This window comes from Colossoma macropomum, unplaced genomic scaffold (genome assembly GCF_904425465.1).
Source record: "Colossoma macropomum unplaced genomic scaffold, Colossoma_macropomum, whole genome shotgun sequence".
In the NCBI taxonomy this organism is placed as follows: Eukaryota; Metazoa; Chordata; class Actinopteri; order Characiformes; family Serrasalmidae; genus Colossoma; species Colossoma macropomum.
This window is the reverse complement of record NW_023494788.1, coordinates 1,897,859-1,918,527: the sequence shown is the minus strand read 5'-3', so window position 1 is coordinate 1,918,527 and position 20,669 is coordinate 1,897,859. Positions and strand designations below refer to the sequence as shown.

The following is a 20,669-nucleotide window of genomic DNA, read 5'->3' as shown; positions in this document are numbered from 1 at the left end:
AGTATGTAAACATGGTAAAAATATAAAAGTTTCAAAACATACTGTTCACCAGTCCAAATATTTAAACTATACTGAAAAACGGTCCATTTTGAATTAATTGTTTTTGTGATGTCACAAAAACAAACTCATTTACAAATATTTACCCGTTCAGGCTGAAGTTATAAGCAGCTCTGCTTTTTAAATATGAGAAAATGTAAGTTATGGGCCCTTTAATAAACCATCCAGATCTTCCTAATTATTACAGCACGCTCTGTTCCTCCTCTCAGTAACTGCAGTCTCTAAGTGTTAACTATCTCTCTGCGTGTTTGTGTAGGGCTCTGAAAGCGGTCATTGCTCTCCTCCTCTCTCTCGCGCTGGTGGAGACGCCCTCCTCCCTGTCCGTGACCTCTGATCTGCGCTATAAGCAGCCCACTGTGGAGGCCCCGTGTGGAGTGACGGAGGCTGTGGAGATGTTGTGTCTCCTCTTTCTCACGCTGGATCTCTCTGTAAAGGTGGGAAAGCTCCTCTCACATCAGACAAACATTCCACAAACTCTCTCCAAACACCTCCTTACTTAAAACAGCACTGAGTTTGTGTGCAGCAGTATAGTTTACACAAGAACTCGTATTGATGAAATATTGAAGGACGGCATAATGAAAAAAAAATGAGTAAACTAAATAAATCAATAACTTTATTTGCTGTTGTTTTTATTGTCTACTCCATTTTCCGTAATACTGTGTGTGTGTGTGTGTGTGTGTGTGTGTGTGTGTGTTTCCCTAGTTTTATCTGGTTGGTTGGGAAGAGTTTTGGAGGTGCAAGTGGCTGATGGGATATATGCTGGTCATCCTGCTGTCTGCTGTTGACTGGACGGTGGCCATGAATAACATCTGTGAAGAAGTGTGAATCGTATATTACTGTCAGAGTTTCTTCTGTTTTCCATTTTGCCCACAACTGCAGTTAAAGAGCATCAGAGTATCAGAGAAAACTGAGTTTTCATCACAAGAGTGATGTTTATAAACACTTATAACATTCGCCCCTCAGTGCATAGAGTCCATATATGGAAACTAAGCTGCATAAACAGCCCATTTTAAATTCATAGTCCTTGTGATGTCATTAAAACAAGCACCTTAAACATGTTCACCCATTCAGCCAACAGCAATTTAGCTCCGCCCACTCACTGCAGTTCTGAGCGTTTTAGCCTGCTTTTTAATTGAAGAGCACTATAGGACAGCCAATCAGAGCCGCGCTTATTTACATATATCGGTCTTAAAAGCAGAGTTTCATTTTGAGAGATAATGAGGGGTCGTGTAAAAGTGAATGAATTGTGATATAAATGTCTAAAAGATGTTATGAGCTTTTTACTGTTTGTTCTTGAATGTTTTGTTTACGTCTCATTTTGTCATTTTTTAAATATTTCATCTTTATTCATGGGCAGATAGAGCACTACACTCTTAAAAAGATTGTTATAGAACCATAAACACTCAAACTATTGCATACTTACAGTGTTCTTTGCATGGTGGCCTGGTTCTTCCGATTGATGGAGAACGTGTTGGCTCTGTGTAACACCAAATAGGGTTCTTCTGTTACACTGTCAAGCTTGTTAGAGTAGGAGAACACTTTTTGGTGCGATATAGAACCCTTTTCAAAAAGGTTCTATATAGAACCATATTATAAATGTTCTCAATCAATCTGAAGAACCATTTCACCATGCAAAGAACGCTGTAAGCATGTAAATGGTTCTTTAAATGTCTTTACTGAAAAACCCTTAAAGAACCATCTTTTTAAGAGTGTAGATCCATTTAAAATGCTGGCCTTTTGGTGTTTTTCTGTGTTTTTTTCATCATAATTTCTGTTCTTTCTGCTTCAGACACTGAATAATTCATAGTAGGTACTGAATAATTCATATTGGATACTGAATAATTCATAGTAGATACTGAATAATTCATAGTAGGTACTGAATAATTCATATTGGATACTGAATAATTCATAGTAGATACTGAATAATTCATAGTAGGTACTGAATAATTCATATTGGATACTGAATAATTCATAGTAGGTACTGAATAATTCATATTGGATACTGAATAATTCATAGTAGATACTGAATAATTCATATTGGATACTGAATAATTCATATTGGATACTGAATAATTCATAGTAGTTACTGAATAATTCATATTGGATACTGAATAATTCATAGTAAATACTGAATAATTCATAGTAGGTACTGAATAATTCATATTGGATACTGAATAATTCATAGTAGGTACTGAATAATTCATATTGGATACTGAATAATTCATAGTAGTCACTGAATAATTCATATTGGATACTGAATAATTCATAGTAGATACTGAATAATTCATAGTAGTCACTGAATAATTCATATTGGATACTGAATAATTCATAGTAGGTACTGAATAATTCATATTGGATACTGAATAATTCATAGTAGATACTGAATAATTCATAGTAGGTACTGAATAATTCATATTGGATACTGAATAATTCATAGTAGATACTGAATAATTCATAGTAGGTACTGAATAATTCATATTGGATACTGAATAATTCATAGTAGGTACTGAATAATTCATAGTAGGTACTGAATAATTCATATTGGATACTGAATGATTCATATTGGATACTGAATAATTCATAGTAGGTACTGAATAATTCATATTGGATACTGAATAATTCATAGTAGGTACTGAATAATTCATATTGGATACTGAATAATTCATAGTAGTCACTGAATAATTCATATTGGATACTGAATAATTCATAGTACATACTGAATAATTCATAGTAGTCACTGAATAATTCATATTGGATACTGAATAATTCATACTAGTCACTGAATAATTCATAGTAGTCACTGAATAATTCATAGTAGATACTGAGTAATTCATAGAAGATACTGAATAATTCATAGTAGATACTAAGTAATTTATAATATATACTGAATAATTCATATTGGATACTGAATAATTCATATTAGATACTGAATAATTCATAGTAGATACTGAGTAATTTATAGTAGATACTGCATAATTCATGGAAGATACTAAATAATTCATAGTAGATACTGAATAATTCATAGAAGATGCTGAATAATTCAATAACTCAGTTTTTCTGTGTTTTCTCAGCATAATCTCCATCTGAGGAGGATACTGCGTCCGTTCTTTCTGCTCCAGAATTCCTCACTAATGAAGAAAACTTTAAAGTGCATTAAAATGACTCTCCCACAGATCGCCAGGTATTCATACTCTACCTCCTACAGCGCTCTCAGACTCACTGACACTGAGGATCAGGGAACAGACGTGTCTTAGAAAGTGTAGTGGAGGAGAACGGGGCACAAAGGAACACCTTCTGTTTTTACTATAGAACTTTAAAACTATTATAGGAGGATTCGTATATTTTATACAAGCAAACTGACACATCTCTGCTACAAATCGTCCCCTGGAATGATGAGGTTCTGTCTGTGTCCTGGGCAGTTTTGAAATACTGAGCTTCAAAGATCTTGGATTCCAAATAGCAGAACTGATATGTGGAACACACCTCTTCATACATGACAGTGACAGACACGCTAAATGTATTCTAAATGTACGATATCAAAATCCTAGAGGATTCATAAATTAGTTTTTTGGAACAGGTCAAATGCAGATAGAACCAAGCAGAGTGTCAGAGTGTCTACATTATCAGAACCTTAAATTTAATGATTTCTAAGACATTATTATGACATTAATTTTTATTGTTTGTTTATTTTTTATCATTCATTTCTTGTTTTAGGACAAATCATCTTTTTCTTATTCCAAAAATCATTGCAGATTAAGTATATAGGTCAGTGCCAATTATTCTGTCCAGTGCAGAGGTCAGTTTTAGGAAAACAGCTACTGTAATAATCTGTCCCAGCAGGTCAGTGTAGCAGGTCAGTGTAGCAGGTCAGTCTAAAGGCACTGTGAGGTTTAGTTTTATATCAAAAATGTGACTTTAATGAGCCAAAACGTCTTATTTTGGGAGAAAGAAGAAAAAGATGATGGATTTATGTTGTATTGATATTTATGTTTGTATATATATTTATATTTATGTGGTAGTTAAGACCGCATCAGTTTAGCTGTTTACTATTTAATTACCTTTAAGGCTTAATATTTATTACATTTAAGACAGTGAGACTTTTTAAAGAGCTGTAAGACGACAGGCAGAGTTTCAGCAACATGTTTCCATGTTTCTCAAAGGTTTATAAACTCGTCCCGCAGTCGCTGAGCAGTGCAGAGACAGGACAAAGCAACAGAACCTGACTGGTCCTCTTGCACATATGCTGATTGGCTTGCAGATAGAACCTTATAGAACCAAGTTAGAGTTTGACTTTCCAAGAGGATGAAATGCAAATGTAGACTGTGTTCCGAGCTCTTACTGTTTCAGAGCAGGTCAGCTGAAAGAACTTTACAACTTACCCTCCATGTGGGGTTAACTGTAACAGACTCAGGGGCGGGTTGTCACAGTCACAAATACGTCTGATAAGTCGATGCAAAACACGATCGATTCAGTACAGTTCTGTTGTTTGGACCAGTCGAGCTTCATAATGAATTGATTCAGAATGCAGCTGCCACTAGGACTAAAATAAGGAAAAGCTGTAGGAAACTTCATACAAGGAAAACGAGCTGCATTAGGCTGAGTGTTCCTCTCCTCTTCTCTCCAGTGTTGTGCTGCTGCTGATCCTGCACTTGGCTCTGTTCACCATCTTTGGCATGCTGCTGTTCGCCAGAGGAGAGGTTCTGTCTCTGTTACTGTGCTTTAATAGCAGACCATCTTTAGAGGGGAAGCAAGCTCATGTCTGTGTTGCTGTTGTAGGACTCTGAGGTGAATGCTGAATGGGAGAGCTACTTCAGAGACCTGCCACAGTCCCTGACCTCTCTACTGGTCCTATTGACCACCACCAACAACCCCGACGGTGAACATACACTCCTCAACCACTTTTTTAGAAAAGCCCACCTTGTGTTTACACTGATTGGCTCATTTTATTAGAAACACCTACCTTGTACTTCCACTCACTGGCCACTTTATTAGAAACACCTACCTTGTACTTCCACTCACTAGCCACTTTATTAGAAACACCTACCTTGTGTTTACACTCACTGGCCACTTTATTCGAAACACCTACATTGTGCTCCCTTTAACTGGCCACTTTATTCGAAACTCCCACCTTGTGTTTACACTCACTGGCCACTTTATTAGAAACACCTACCTTGTGCTCCCATTAACTGGCCACTTTATTAGAAACACCCACCTTGTGTGTCCAGTAACTGGCCACTGTATTCGAAACTCCCACCTTGTGTTTACACTCACTGGCCACTTTATTAGAAACACCTACCTTGTGCTCCCATTAACTGGCCACTTTATTAGAAACACCTACCTTGTGCTTCCACTCACATAATGTAAAGTTCTGACTCTGATCTTTTCCTCTCCTCTGCAGTGATGATTCCTGCTTACTCCACTAACAGACTGTACTCCCTGTTCTTTATTCTCTACAGTGGGTTTGGTAAGAGCTGTGTATCTGGTGTGTGTGGAGTTATTGTTGTTTACTGTTGACGGATGTGTGAGCTGTATTTACAGTGTCGTTACTGAGGGAACTCTCTCCTCCTGATGTTCAGGGACGTACTTTCTGATGCATCTCCTGACCGCAGTGATTTACAACCAGTTCAGAGGCTACCTGCTGGTGAGCACATGCATTCTAACACCTGCGCTTTACTGAGCCGGGTCATCACAGTCAGAACCAGAACCAGAGTCACTTTACTGAACGAGTACACTTACATGTGAAAAAATAAGGTACCACACACAGACCCTTTGGCCTTTCTGTTTACTTAAATGTTAACAGGTTAATGTATTAGGATAAATACTTACACAAAAACTATAAGGATTTAAGGAGGATATATATAGGATGTAATTTGAAATGTGAAGACTAATTTAATCTGACCGGTTTACAGCTGTCCATAAAGGCGTCCATTCTGAGGCGGAGGATGGGGATCCGTGCAGCTTTTGAGCTCCTGAGCACTGAGGTCCAACCACCGCACCACTCTGAGGCTAAAACGTATGTCGGCTCAGGAGCTACTGTTTCTGTGGATTCTTTGATGATCAGTGTGGGGGGGGGTGACTTTGATTATTCTCAAACATTATTCACTTTATCAGAAACCCGTCTCTGAAAGCTCCTCTATGCTGGTGTACAGTTACACAATGGAGCTCGTCTGTTCTTGTACAGTTGGTGTTGGGCATTTTCTAAAGGCCAGTTAGTGGAAGTACAAGGTGGGTGTTTCTAATAAAGTGGCCAGTTAGTGGAACTACCAGGTAGGTGTTTCTAATAAAGTGGCCAGTTAGTGGAAGCACAAGGTGGGTGTTCCTAATAAAGTGGACGGGGAGTGTAAATGGCTCTTCTGTGGTCCTGCAGTGAGACGGCTCGTGTGAAGACTATAGTGAAGGTCATGAAAAGGGTGAAGATGAGCTCCTACTACAGACAGGCCATTATAAAGGTACACTCTTAAAAAAGGTTCTATGACCTGTAACAGCAGGTAGTGGTATATAGAGTTGTCATGTTGTATATATAACCTCTGTCTTTATTAAAGACCCCATAAAGAGCCAATTGAAGACCCCCAGAGGAACTGCTCAAACCCTAAATTTATATTAATGTATATATTTAGGGAAATAAAGATCAAATGAAATCTGTGCTATTGATTTTTGATAGCATTGAAATACATCTGATAAACTAAATTTTCGATTTAGTAACAAACAAAAACTAATGAATCATTCTGTGTGTCATGTAGTTTGTTTCTTGGTCTTAATTTGAAATTCTGCCCTCTGCACAGCGAGCGCTGCGGTCCTACAGTGGTTTGATGGAGAGAGACGCGTTTCAGGCTCTGTTTGAGGAACTGGACAAAGACAGACTTCATGAGGTAATTACTGAGTTATAAACGCTGCTGTGTAATAGTGGTGTTGATGAAGGACTGTTTGTGTGCGTCTGTGTGTTTGTGTTGTGTTTAGCGTCCTGCGGTTCCGCTGTACTCCTCCAGGTTCCTCAGCGCACTCCAGCGTTTCTCCAGCAGCAAAACATTCAGCGTTCTGACCAACACAGTGGCCCTCGCTAACGTCGTCTGCATTTTTGTAAGAGAGAATATTACATATATAAAAGACAACAATCTGTAAAGTTGTTTATCTCAGCTTTAAGCACGTATTCGTTCAAAAACACTAACATTAGAATAAATACAAATAAACAAGCAAACAGTCCACTGTGATTGTTCTGTGTGGGCGTGTACAAATCTCTCCTGGAGGAAGTCCAGTATCTAATCAACTGCTTCATCTAATCAACAATTTAATCTAATCATTAAATTAAATCAGTTGATGGAACTGAACTAATCAATGTGACGCTGGACAGCAGTGAGAAGTCAGGAACCAAACCTGTGCACCTACAGATTCTACTGTATTTATGTTTATTTGTATTTACTCAAATGTTACTAGCAAAAACACGAAATCACACTTACTGCCCAGAAAACTGTTTTACACCATATAACATGTTGTTTTTTATATATATATATATATATATATATATATATATATATGTGTGTGTGTGTGCATATGTGTGTATATATGTCGCTGTTGTCGGAAGAAAACCTCATATCTCCAAAATGGTAACTTTACAGGAGAAGGAAAAAACTTACTTTACTTTTAATGTAAGTCAATGGAACCAGACTTTTTTCCAAGTGGTTTTGGGCCGTTTCTTTTGGCCCAATGATCATGACATTTCAACACAGTGCAAAGGGCAACAGGCATTTTCAAATTATGTCAAAAACTGAAAAACAACAATCTGAGACAGATCTGAGGTTTTGTTCAGACAGCAGAGAGATTATATGTATATATGTGTTCTGTGTGTGTCTGTGTACAGAGGGTTTTAAGGAGAGACAAAAAAGGGGATCTTAAGGGAAGCATTTATAGACACCACACACTCTGTGTGTTTTGTGTGTGTGTGTATGTGTGTGTGTGTGTGTGTATATGTGTGTGTGTGTGTGTGAAGGTGGTAATTAAAATGTTGATGGTGGTTTGTTGAGATATTGGCTCATTTTATCACTTCATGAGAATTTAATTTAATTGAGATAAACAGAACATTCTTTTTTTTTTTTGAAAATCTACAATAAAAAGTTACCCTTTTGGATGAAAGACTAAAAAAGTACAGTAACCAAATGACTCTTGCAACAACTGGAATAAACAAATGGTTCTGCCTGATTCAGAACAAGCCAAGCTACAATAATATATATGTAACTTATGGATATATGTAAGATTTTGAGAGAAATTATTGTCTGAAGTTATTTCAGGATTTTTGTCCAAAATTGCAGCTTTGATCAATATGAGAGATATGAAACAATAATAAGGGTTAATAAAAGGACCAGATATTGGTTGGACAGGCAGTGACCTGTCACTAAATTTTAACTGTTTCTGCACAACAGAACGAAATATGTGGCTAATTTTCTTACTGTACTTTTTGAAGTGTTTGGGCATAAATGACTTAATTCAACTTAACCAAATATCCCTGACTATTCAGTGACCTGTGAGTGTAAAATGTGTGCTCACAGTGACCTCTAGTGGTCAAATCCTGCATGACCATCACAAACCTTTCACATCCATCACCAGTTTACCAATATCATTTCTTTTTTTTCAGACAATGTTGGTAATAGACTCTCACAAGACTCCGGCACAGCGAGAGAGACACTACACTGAGGTACATACTGTTATAAATGTAGCTCAGTTTCTATGATATAACTAAAACCTAAACACGCACATACCAATAAATTAGCTTTTTCTGCAAACCTGCAGAACAACAGTATTTGATATGAATGATCAGTAGTGAATAACTCTGAGCTGATTGTTCTGTTTTATCTCTAAGTTAATAAACTGCTTCTTCGTTGCCTGTTACGTGTCTGAGCTGGCGGTGAAGCTGGTTGCCGCAGGCTGGAGGAGGTTCCTCTCCTTTTGGATCAACATCTTTGACAGCTGCCTCACTCTTCTACTGCTCGTAGGTGCATTAGGGTTATTACTGCTGTCCAAAACGCAGAGTGACAGAGTGACAGAGTGACAGCTCTTCATTCAGATTACCCTCTGTCATATCGCTATACACTGTTTACATTACATAATTATTTAAAGAATCATAGAAGCCCCTTTTTTAAGAAATAAAGTTTGACAGTATCAGTCAGCCTTTATTTTCACTCTGAAACACATCGAGGGTTTCAGCGCAGCCCAGCATTTACAGCTCAAATGGATTGAAAATAAAATAAAATGAAGTTTAATCAGTTTAAACTAAAATGAGCTGAACTACACAAACAATTTAACACTAAAATCAAACAAAATCAAACAAGACAAATGAAAAAGTTATCATTTGGAGATTTGAGGTTTTGTTCTGACAGCAGTGATATGCAGAAAACGAGTGACTTACAGGGGAAAAAGAGAATAAATACAGGCCCTTTGTCTGTTTTTCTCTCTAAAGGCTCTTCAGGTGTACGTCTTTGCTCTGATGTGGCTGCCGAGCTCCAGCTGGTGAGATCCATTCTCATTGGGTGGGCACCCCTAAAGCTCTGATCCTAGAATCGCACCTGTGTGTGTTTAAGGTGTGTGTGTGTGTGTGTGTGTGTGTGTGTGTGTGTGTTTTGCAGGAGCTCCAGTCAGAAAGGTCTGCTGTCTCTGTGGGAAACGGCTCGGCTCATGAACATGCTTGTCGTTTTCCGCTTCTTACGGGTCATCCTCAACATTAAGGTTGGCTGTCCAATCATGGCTGGTCACTTTTAAACAGTAGCCACATTAACATGCAGTCTAATAATCCATTAATAATCCTAATAGCTCAACCAGAATAGAATCCGTCCATGTAAACGCCTCAATCTGAATAGTCTAGTCCGATTGAGGCCATTCAGAATACAGTTTCTATCCGACTGATCGAGGTGGGTAATCCTGTAAATATCCGTTAAATAGAAGAATAATATCCGTGTAAACGTCTGTATCTGATTACATTCCCTATCGGAAAGTTTAAGTCCGTTCTGATCATGTTCGTCACATCATAGTGAAAGTTTATACCGTTCAACATGGCGGAGCAGAAACTGGTCTGCAGAGGAGACGAAGTTTATGCTCTGATCTTTAAAAGACGGCGGTGGGACGGACGTCCAGCTTATGTGTCTCAGAACACGACGTCTTCCTCTCGGCCTTCTTTAATAAGGACATGTGAAGGACGTTTTCCTGAGTCTGACATCATTTTAAAGTCATTAAAAACACAAGCACTGCTCACTGCTGCTCATCTCACTCTGACTGGACTCACGTGATGCTGGTCGTCATGGTAACGTCTACACTAAGCGTTTCTCTACGCATGCGCGTCATTTTGGATCTGATTACTTCTTAGTGAGCATGTAAATAGAGATTTTCCTCAGATTGTTGAGCAGAGTGAGAATAAACACCTCAGTCTAAATCTATAATCAGAATGTATTCAATTAGATTAGCAAAATCTTTGCATGTAAACACAGACAGTGTTAGTTTATTGACACTGTATGACAGACTTTTATCTATAAACATGGACAAAAGTACAGACAAAATTCAGGTTTCAGTAATTCTGCTGAAGGTAACGAGCTGTCCAGCTACTGGTCACATTTAAATGTTGATGTGTACCATAACCTAACGGCTATAGCAAACTAACCATGGCCAGATCTACCATATGGGTGACCTGGGTGACAGCCTGGGGTAGCACTTTAAAAACTTGTAAAAAATGTAATTATCAGACAACACATTTGATTTGATTTGATTGGATTTGATTACCTTGTCCCACCAGGGGAATTTTTTTTTGAGGGCAACCCAGACTGCATGTCATACAAGAACCACCAGACATACAACCTCACACCCTGATTAAGACATTAATGACATAACATGGGGGGCTCATTGCTCACCTAATAGAATTAAGAATCGTAATGGATGCAGCACAAAAGACATAAAACATAACACATTTTTTAAACATTTCATTATTTTAAATTACGTAACACACAAGTCAGTCTATGTATAATAATCCAGCTGTAAATACCATAAAACCATCATTATGTGTGCTTTAAATTCCACCAGTTTTTCAAAATTTCTGCATGTTTCAGTGTGTGAGATGTAAACAGAGAGATTCAGAGTGGTTTGGTGTGAAATGGTTCAGATCTCTTTACAGTGGTGGTGATAGGAACCAGGGGTCGCCATGACTACAACACAAATATAGCCATTTTATTTACTATCCAGAACCACCAGTGAACCTACACGAGTCTTCTGAGTTTATAAGGAATGTTGATGATGGAAAATAGTGGAAAATCTGAAATAATAAGTTTTCTTTGGGGACTATTTTGCCTCACAGCGCCCTGCATGTATCCCTCCACCATGAATGGAGTTTAAGTTCTCTAAACTATCATAAAACAGTGTCTCAGTCATCAGGCAGTGAATTCATAACCATTTCATGTAGTAACTTTCTGTGAGGGAGCTTTTAGAGGTGGACGTCTGGTTCCTATCACCACCACTGTGAACAGTTCTGACTCGGTAAGTTTCTCTAGAACGGAGCGTTTCACACCAAACCACTCTGAACCGCTCTGAACCACTCAACTGTTTACATCTCAACCATTTAATTACACAGAATTTTTGAAATATTGGCGGAGTTCCCCTTTAAATTTGGATAGACGACTGCGTCTGTGTGAATAAAACAGAGACAAAATCGTGGTTTTAGCATCTGTGATATAAAGAGGTGTTTGTCCGATGAGCTGAAGGCCTCTCATCTAAATACCCGGCTCATCTTAAGCTGAGGAGTTGATGTGAGTTCAGTGAGATACTTTGTGAAAAATGAATAGTAGAAGTCAGCAAAACGGTGACAAGGTGACTCAGTGAATACGTGGTCTGTGTGATAGGTAATGTTTGCAGAGTGAGTGAGGGCAGGGCACCATAACTCTAATGCCAGGACCAAAGGCTCTTAGTCTGGCCCTGAAACTAACAGAGCAATCAGTCTGTATCTGTTGCTGCTTTGCCCATATATGAACTACAACACTGAGGGTTGTCTGCACCAACAGGGATCTTGGATTAAATCAAGGTTTATCTGTTGATCATGTTGCATCAAACTTAAATAGATTTAAACCATCATTCACAGATTACTTTTGCAGGAAATCTAGATTAAATTTAATCCTGTTGCACCGTTACTATAAACTCAGATTAAACTTCATTCAGGGATTAAGTTTAAGATTCCGAATTCGGTGGTTTAAATTTACAGAATGTGTTTAAAAATGTGCAGAACAGAAAATCTGAATGAAACTATGACCCCCATATAATATAAAACGTAGAACATTTATAAGGACTTTGTAGTAACTCACTCCCTGATGGTTAACGATTCTCCCCCCAAGGGGGCGCTATTAGCACTCTAGTAGCTTTTGTGTGCGTCACTGAAACAGAAGAACATAAACAGCAGCGGGTTTCACTAAAACATGTTTTACAGTAACAAACTGCGTATAGATGAGGTAACAGCTGAAGACTGAATATCCTCCATGTAGGATCGTGGTTTTGTTGAACTAGGTGATCGAGGATGAACAGCTTGGTGGATAGCTAACCGAGCTAACAGGCTAACTGGCTACTCTAATAATTCTCTGTATTAAGCTTTAGATTTAAGTAATTATTGACCTGTTACTGTAAAACTGCAACTTACAGAATAACACACAGAGCATTTTGCTGTTGTTGGAAGAAAACCTCGTATCTCCAAAATGGTAACTTTACAGGAGAAGGAAAAAACATACTTTACTTTTAATGTAAGTCAATGGAACCAGACTTTTTCCAAGTCATTTTGGGTCGATTCTTTTGGTCCATTCATCATGAAATATACCTACAATGTATAGGGATAAAAGGCATTTTCAAAGTATGTCAAAAACTGAAAAACTACAAAAATGGAGATAAAAGGTTTTCTTCCGACAGCAGCAATTTGTTTTTTAAAATATTCTCAGTGCTGGTTAAACGGTGCCCTCTGCTGACACAGAGCTGACATGCACCGTCAGCCTATCGATGATGTCAGTGCCGCTCTGCCACGACAGTGTTTTCTCAGTTTAATGAGCAAAAACAGTGAAACACATACTGTTGGGCAACAAGACTAACACTGAATATATTTTAACATTGTCATACTACTACTACTACTACTACTACTACTACTACTACTACTACTAATAATAATAATAATGTAATTAAATACGTTAATTTTTAAAATAAAACCTATCCTGAGTTTAAGACATAACGTCGGGTTTATTTGCAGAAAAAACAAACAGGCTTCTACAGAAACTCACGAAAACCAAGCTGAAGATTGTCGTCATTAGTGACAACTAGTTTCCTGTGGGACACCTTTAGATCCCATTAGGAGATCATCAATACAGACAGTGATTAGTGTGGAGAGTCATGTTGCTGTTTGTTTACACTGCCACATCCATCAATCAAAATGAATGGCTGGTTAAGGTTTTAATCTCAGATTAAGGCTTTGATCACTTCTTAATCCATGTTTAAAATTACGTGGTGCAACACAACTCGGTTTAAAATGAAACCTAGATTAACAAATCCTTGATTAGCTCTAAACTCTGCTTAATTTAACCCCTGTTGGTGAAACCCACGCTTAATTTCAGCTATAAACAGTTATATTCTTCAACTGTTTGTTAGAAGCCCCAATATCATTAGCTCATCATTCGCTTGGCGCTAACATATTACTGCAAATCCCATAAGCGTGCTAGTACAGTGAGTGTTTTACACTGCACTTTTGATGGTGCTGTTATTTTTGGGCCAACAGAAGTACAAAACAATCAGCATCTAGGCGTTTGTTGACAGCAAGTGAGACCTTATTTTGAAATATGGTACCAAACTGTTCTTTCAAATTCTGGACACTGGCTAACTTTAAGACAAACAATAAGGTAAGGTCAGGCCATATGTAGACATCAGAGATAATATCAGACTAGAGTGGGATAAATGGGAAATGTGTATGAAATGCTACTGTAATGACGTCTCTGTGTGTCTTTTAGCTGATGGCCCTGGTGGCCAGCACTGTGCTGGACCTGGTGAAGAATCTCAGAGCTTTTGCTGGAATATTAGTGGTGGGCATTTTATATTAGCTCTTTTATAGCTGTGTGCTTTGTTTTCCGCTGCTAAACCCATAAAGTGCAGAAACATAAACCCAGTTTAAAAGCAGAGATCTTGGCTGGTTTCTGAGTTAGCTGCTAATATTAGCGCCGCTATCCTAGCTATTTAAAGAAGAATGAAGATGACTGAGTAAAGTCCGCTCCTCGCTGCTAACGTTCTCTCCATTATTTCTCCTCTAAACGTCTCGTCGCTGAACTCAGTGCTGAAGTGTTTTTGCTCTGTTCTGATTGGTTTTCAGGGTCTTTTAGATTTAACTGTACTTTCCTGTAATTGGTTTATGAGCAGAAATGCACATTATTGTTATTTATTATTTATTGTTGTAATGTTATTAAAGATTCAAATAGGGAAGCAGAAATACTTTATCAGAAATGAACTCAGGTAAAAGTACTGTGATTTAATTCTGTCCAGAAAAGGACTGTTAGAGAGAAATTTACTCAAATACTGAGGAGTGAATTCATCACTTTCCACCTCTGAGTGTGAACAGTCTGATGTTTACTGTGTGTGACTGTATTCAGTCCTCAGTGCTGCTGAAATGAACTCTTTAGCTACTAAGTTAACACTGTAGGGTTTACTGTGTACTGCAGATTACAAATACAACAGCACATTAAGATAATAATAATAATAATAATAATAATAATAATAATAATAATAATAATAATATCTGCATTTATAGAGCACTTTTCATGTCAGTGGCAGCTCAGAGTGCTTTACAGACAGGAGATAAAGCTTAACAGCAACAGAAGAAACTATGAGTATTAATATTTAAAGTCATATAAGTCAATAACAGAGATCAGATCAAAGAGATAAAGACCAGAAAGACGGCTCTTTGGTCTTTATCTCTTTAATCTGATCTGTGTTATTGACTTATATGACTTTCACTGAGTTTCACTGAAGCTCTGAGTTAAAGAGCTGCGTTTTCAGATGTTTATTAAAAGTGAGCTCTGAGCTCGACTGTCTAATAAAAGCTGAGCTGAGCTCCACAGTTTAGAAGCAGAATAACTGAAAGAGTCTCTCCACGTTTTCTGTGTTTTACTGAAGGAGTTCAGAAGGTCAGAATCTGCAGATCTGAGATCATAAACAGACGTTCAGGAGCTTTAAGGTCATTTAGAGCTTTAACAACCAGCAGCAGAGCTTCACACTTTATGCAGGAATACATATAATGATTCATACGTGTCTCTGGCCTCCTCTGTGCTGTAGGTGGTGTATTATGTGTTTGCAGTGCTCGGCGTTTGGCTCTTTAAAGGGGCAATCACAGCTCCTGCTAACATCAGGTACCCTTAACTGAGTGGTTATGGTATAATAATCATCACTTGTATATCTAAGTGGATATTTCTGAGCATTACTGTAATAACATGTACACAGGTATAAACATTATAATCAAGATTTAATGGCATTTAGGTGTGTCAGATTATTAATGAGTGTTTCTTTGTTATGATTTTTCAAATGTCTTCATAATTGAGTAAATAAAATGTAAACAAAGGTTTGGTGTGAAATGTTCTAATCAGTGGAACCCTGTCTGTGTTCCTGACTCAGCTCCAACATCAACACCACTAAAATGAAGTGTGGATCGTATGAGCAGCTGGGATACTGGTCTAATAACTTTGATGACTTTGCAGTGAGTATGAGAGAGATGTTTTAATCAATGTGTACTTAGAGTGTAACGTCAACAAAGCAGTTCAATGTTTTCACTTTGGGACGGCTGACAATATTTTTTGGCTCTGAAAACAGTGAGTCCTCAGCCCTGACTGTGTGCTGACTGTAATCAATACACAGTCCACTGTAAGCACATACACTGTGATCAATACTAAAGCTCCTCTTTATACGACGCTTTAACTACAGCAGCTGACAGGTTGCAGTGAGCAGCCTGGTTCTGTTTGGGACATCAGAATGCATTCAATGTTTAATTGTTCTATTGAGAGATGTTCTGGCTAAGTTTACAGAACCATGGCGTTGCTGTAGGATCAAAACCTTGTATCTAATTTTTTTTTACATATTTTGAAAATTTGCTTTTTACAGTATGTCAAAATTTCATGATGAATGAACCAACAGAAAAGCTCCCAAATGACTTGCAGTAAAATATTATTACATTAACTTACATTGTACAGAGTTTTGCTATTTGTACGCATGTTTTCATGTTTTCTGAAGTCCCATGATCAACAATTTATTTTCTTGTTTTCTTTTAATTATATATATATTTTCTTTTAATTTAATTGTATTCTTGGTTTCTGTTTTCTTTTATTTGTGGCCACGATTTTTTATTTTATTCTCGTTTTTTTTTATTGTGCATGTTTTCTTTAGAATCATGCATGAACAAAAATAACATAGTACATACAGACCATTTTATTGGTCCTGTGTAAAAGAGAGGTGTTCCCTGAAACTGCCTGACGGGTTTTGACGTGTTAGATTGATGTGATAACAGACTGTGATGCTCATTAGGTCTGATTCTGATCTGGGGCGTTATGAGGAAACTGTAGCATCAAACTAGCTCATCAAAACCCGCCAGACAGTTTCATGGAACAGCCTGTAGATTCATCAGTGCAGCTGCAGTTTCACAGTCAAATGAAGGAAGACAGTAAACTACAACCACAGCCTTCACTAATCTGCGCTTTCTAATGATTATATTAACAGAGGTGAAGAGACAGTGCAACCACTTTAGCACTGTTTCTGCTCTCGCGCCAAGCTGCAGAGTTGGGGGCCGTCTCACAATTACAGCAAGAAATGTTCAGCGTCAACATTTCAACATCCTCAAACGCAACACACATTTATGTGGCTGGAGGTCAAATGGTCAACCCACACACATCAACCAAACTGCCCATCCCTCTGGGTCGCGGTAGGGTGCTGGAGCCTATCCCAGCTGCCATCGGGCGGAAGGCAGGATACACCCTGGACAGGTCACCAGTCCATCGCAGGGCAGACAGACAGACAGACAGACAGACATTCACTTTCACACACACACACACACACCCAGGGGCAATTTAGCATGTCCAATTAGCTCAACTGCATGTCTTTGGACTGTGGGAAGAAACCGGAGTACCCGGAGGAAACCCACACAGACACAGGGAGAACAGGCAAACTCCACACAGAGAGGACCCTGCTCACCCGGCCTGGAATCGATCCCTTCCCTTCTTGCTATGAGGGCCTGGGATCAATTCTGCCCGAGGTCAAATGGTGAGAGAGTTTAATAGATTTGATAGATATTTGTATATTTAATAGATTTGATAGATATTTGTATATTTCTAATTTGGTCTGCCATAATGAGGTCTAATGATGAGAGTTTAATAAATTCAAACTGAAAAAGAAATAGAAAGAACAAATTAAGAAATCATGGCTGCGAATAAAAGAAAACATGAGCATGATTAAATAATAATGTACAAATTGTTTAACGAATTAAGAAATCATGACCATGAATAAAAGAAAACGTGCGTTCACGCAAATGAATTTTTATTTTTACCCCTCGTCCCCTGCGGGACTCTGTAAAACTGACCTTTAAGAACGCTTTTTCCTTCTCCTGTAAAGTTACTTCCTCAGAGATACGAGGTTTTGCTCCAACAGCGATGATAAGCTTGTTTAATGTACTGGACTTTTGTCTGATTCTTTCATTACTGTCATCTTCAGTCCGCTCTGGTTCTGCTGTACAACATCATGGTGCTGAACAACTGGCAGGTTTACCTGCAGGCCTACTCCAAGTCCACTTCAGAGTAAGTTTGTGTCCACTCACTGGACCTCTTCCTTCATCTGTTCCTGCTTTATGATCATGTTTATGCGTATGAGTTAAAGTGTGATGCTACTGATTTTCTTTTTGATCACATACCAAGTAACACCGAGGCTAATATTCCAACACATGCAAGTATCTCGCTGATTTCTCTTCCTGCAGGTGGTCGAAGATCTACTTCATCTGCTGGTGGCTCACCTCCTCTGTAATGTGGGTCAACCTGTTGGTGGCTTTGATACTGGAGGTATTTCTTGACCTGCACTACAGGCCTCTATATACATATAATCAAGCAGTGAATATAAAGTTTCACAAATATTTTACTGTCAACCCTCTGGGGACCACAGACTCCCCCACACCTCAAATTCTCTGTTTCTATATCTGTGTCTGTATCTTTGTGATGATCCAGCTCAGAAATCCAGTTCAAACACTTCCTGAATCTGTAGAGTCGCCCTTTCCATTCCATCTTATCACGAGATCATACGAGACTCACATCCGGAGTTATGAGCCTATGAAGAGGGGCTGAGATATGTCATCTGCCTCTCACCGTGTGGAACTAGTGGATTCGTGTGTCCGTCTACATTCTGTGTGAAACTGACCAATGGACACTCAGGAAATCACTAAGGACTGACCATCACGCCGGAAACCCTTCATTCTTCATTCAGTCCACATCGGAGACTCATGTGAAACGGCGTGCAGAGAGTTTACAGCTGCTGAAGCTGCTGCAGTGGGTTTGGAAAGTAGTGATGAAGATAACGGAGCATTTAGATATGAAACATATGATATATGAAGAGCCTTTAAAGGAGAATTTAAGAAGATTGAGAAAATGCGCTGTTTCAGCTTAAAACAGCAGTTTATTTGTGGTGTTATGATGACAAAATTCACCGTTTTAATCCTTTCTGTGTTTTTATATGGAATCCTGACTGTTGGCATAGCCACTATATGTTTCTTCCTAGCAGTAACGTTAGCTACATGGCTTCTCTCTGCATTTCAAACAGCACCGCCCTCATGTTTCCGCCCCAAAGTACTTATGGTTTTTCAAAAGTTCTGCTCACCTTCAAGATCAACATCATCAGGTGGTGTTTTTTCTAGTCTGTAAACTGGAAAATCTCTCTCTGGAGACTCTGTAAGAGGTGAGAAGATGTGTTTACAACAGATGTAGTGATGGCTACGTTTTGAATTCTGGCTGATTTCAGTACAAAATTCATTCTTCCAGTTCAGCTGTTAGCTATGCTAACGTACTTTAGTCCATGTTTATAGGTAACAGTGAGTCATACAGTGTCAGAAACCACAGAATCAAGTCTATTAGAGACACTGAACAGCTCCACACAGTTAGGCGAGTGTGTGCTGATTTAGGCCTGCAGTTAGCATCGTGCTAACTAGTGGGATATAGGCTTCCATTACTTGTTAGCTACATTAGCCCCAAAACTAAAGACTCAAACCTACATTTGGGATTGGGGGGTGGGGGGGGTACATTTGATTTTCTCTATAAAACAGTGAAGCTGACCCTCACACACAATTTTATCCTGTTTGTTGCAGAACTTTATCTATAAGTGGGACAGAAGAAGCAGCAGCTGTGTTTCAGACAGTGAAGGAACTGACCTGGACACACCTGTCCAGCGCATGTTCAGGTACGAAAGCATCTGTGTTCAGGTAGGACTGGCTGAACAGCTCAGGAACCTCCTCATTTTTAAGAAAAATCTACAGTATTGGTGTCAAAATGCATCAGTTTTACAAGATTGTAAACTAAAATGTACTTAATGTGGTAACAAACAATTTAACCTATTAAATTTTAATTTTAAGATGAACAAGGCAACATTTTAGATGAATTCAACCCTCAGAAAGATTATCAACCTCTGCGCTGTTCCACTTTACAATTTACAATCTGTTGAATCAGTTCTAATCAAATATAATGATATTCAATAAGAATGTGGTCATTTTTGACCACAGTGAAGTTTTCAGCTGTGTTGTTTTTATTATCTATATTCCACTACTGAGTAAGCAGCTCCTCCCGTTCTGTTTGTTTATTCAGTGTATCTTTTAAACTGATTCAGAATCAAACCATGATAATCTAATTAAACTGAATTGTGGTGAAATTTGAAGTTTCATGGACTGAATGAACTCCTAAAGAATCATAACTGAGTTGAATCATGAGGTCACTGATCAGGACTGTCTGAGTTTCTGAAATCCGCTGATGTTTCAGTTCTCAGTGTTTGTCTACTTTCGTAATGATGCATAAATGCTTGTCTCTTTTGCAGAGAGCACATCCAGGAGCCTTCAGAGGAGGAAGTTGTGACCAAACTTAATGAGAATCCTCATCTACATCTGACTCTGTGAAGGGAAATAAAACATTTTCTGTCCTCTATAATGACCCAGCATAATATACAGTGCTGTGCAAAAGTCAGAGACCACATTTCATTTATCTAGTTTACAGTCAAAACAGCCATCAAATTCAGTTATTCATTTCTATGAGATATTTGTGAGGAAGTTAGATATAAAGAAGGAGAAAGTCAAAGTGAAAAAACCTAAAATGTTTCCAAAACTGGTGATGAAAAACTGATTAAAAGCTACAGAGACAATGTGGCTCCTAACAACCACCTGAAAGACCTGGTAGACACCAAGGCCCAGTCCCTCTCCCCTACCACTGAGCCCTTAGCCCTCTGTTTTGCATGTTCACGTCTAGGGGTAGGGTGTCCCGATTCTTGTTGAGATAGAGGGGGAGGGTGAAGTGTTGGAGCTACATGACCCTCCAAACGGAGGTTTTTCAGAGACTCCAAACAGAGTGATA

The 20,669-nt window shown here is 38.4% G+C and overlaps 1 protein-coding gene across 1 annotated transcript; it reads left to right on the top strand.

The window, feature by feature from the left end:
* The first annotated feature begins 449 nt into the window (after positions 1 to 449).
* Positions 450 to 20,234, top strand: LOC118806353 (two pore calcium channel protein 2-like). Its single transcript, XM_036567764.1, has 22 exons — positions 450 to 491; positions 760 to 876; positions 3,129 to 3,238; positions 4,682 to 4,754; positions 4,834 to 4,933; positions 5,456 to 5,521; positions 5,634 to 5,698; positions 5,967 to 6,070; positions 6,425 to 6,506; positions 6,840 to 6,926; positions 7,015 to 7,134; positions 8,684 to 8,743; positions 8,909 to 9,037; positions 9,506 to 9,555; positions 9,672 to 9,771; positions 14,055 to 14,126; positions 15,370 to 15,443; positions 15,706 to 15,787; positions 17,788 to 17,870; positions 18,047 to 18,128; positions 19,421 to 19,512; positions 20,140 to 20,234. Exons 1-22 carry the CDS (start codon positions 450 to 452, stop codon positions 20,216 to 20,218), a joined length of 1,869 nt encoding a protein of 622 aa, XP_036423657.1. The 3' UTR covers positions 20,219 to 20,234.
* The last annotated feature ends 435 nt before the right edge of the window (positions 20,235 to 20,669 follow it).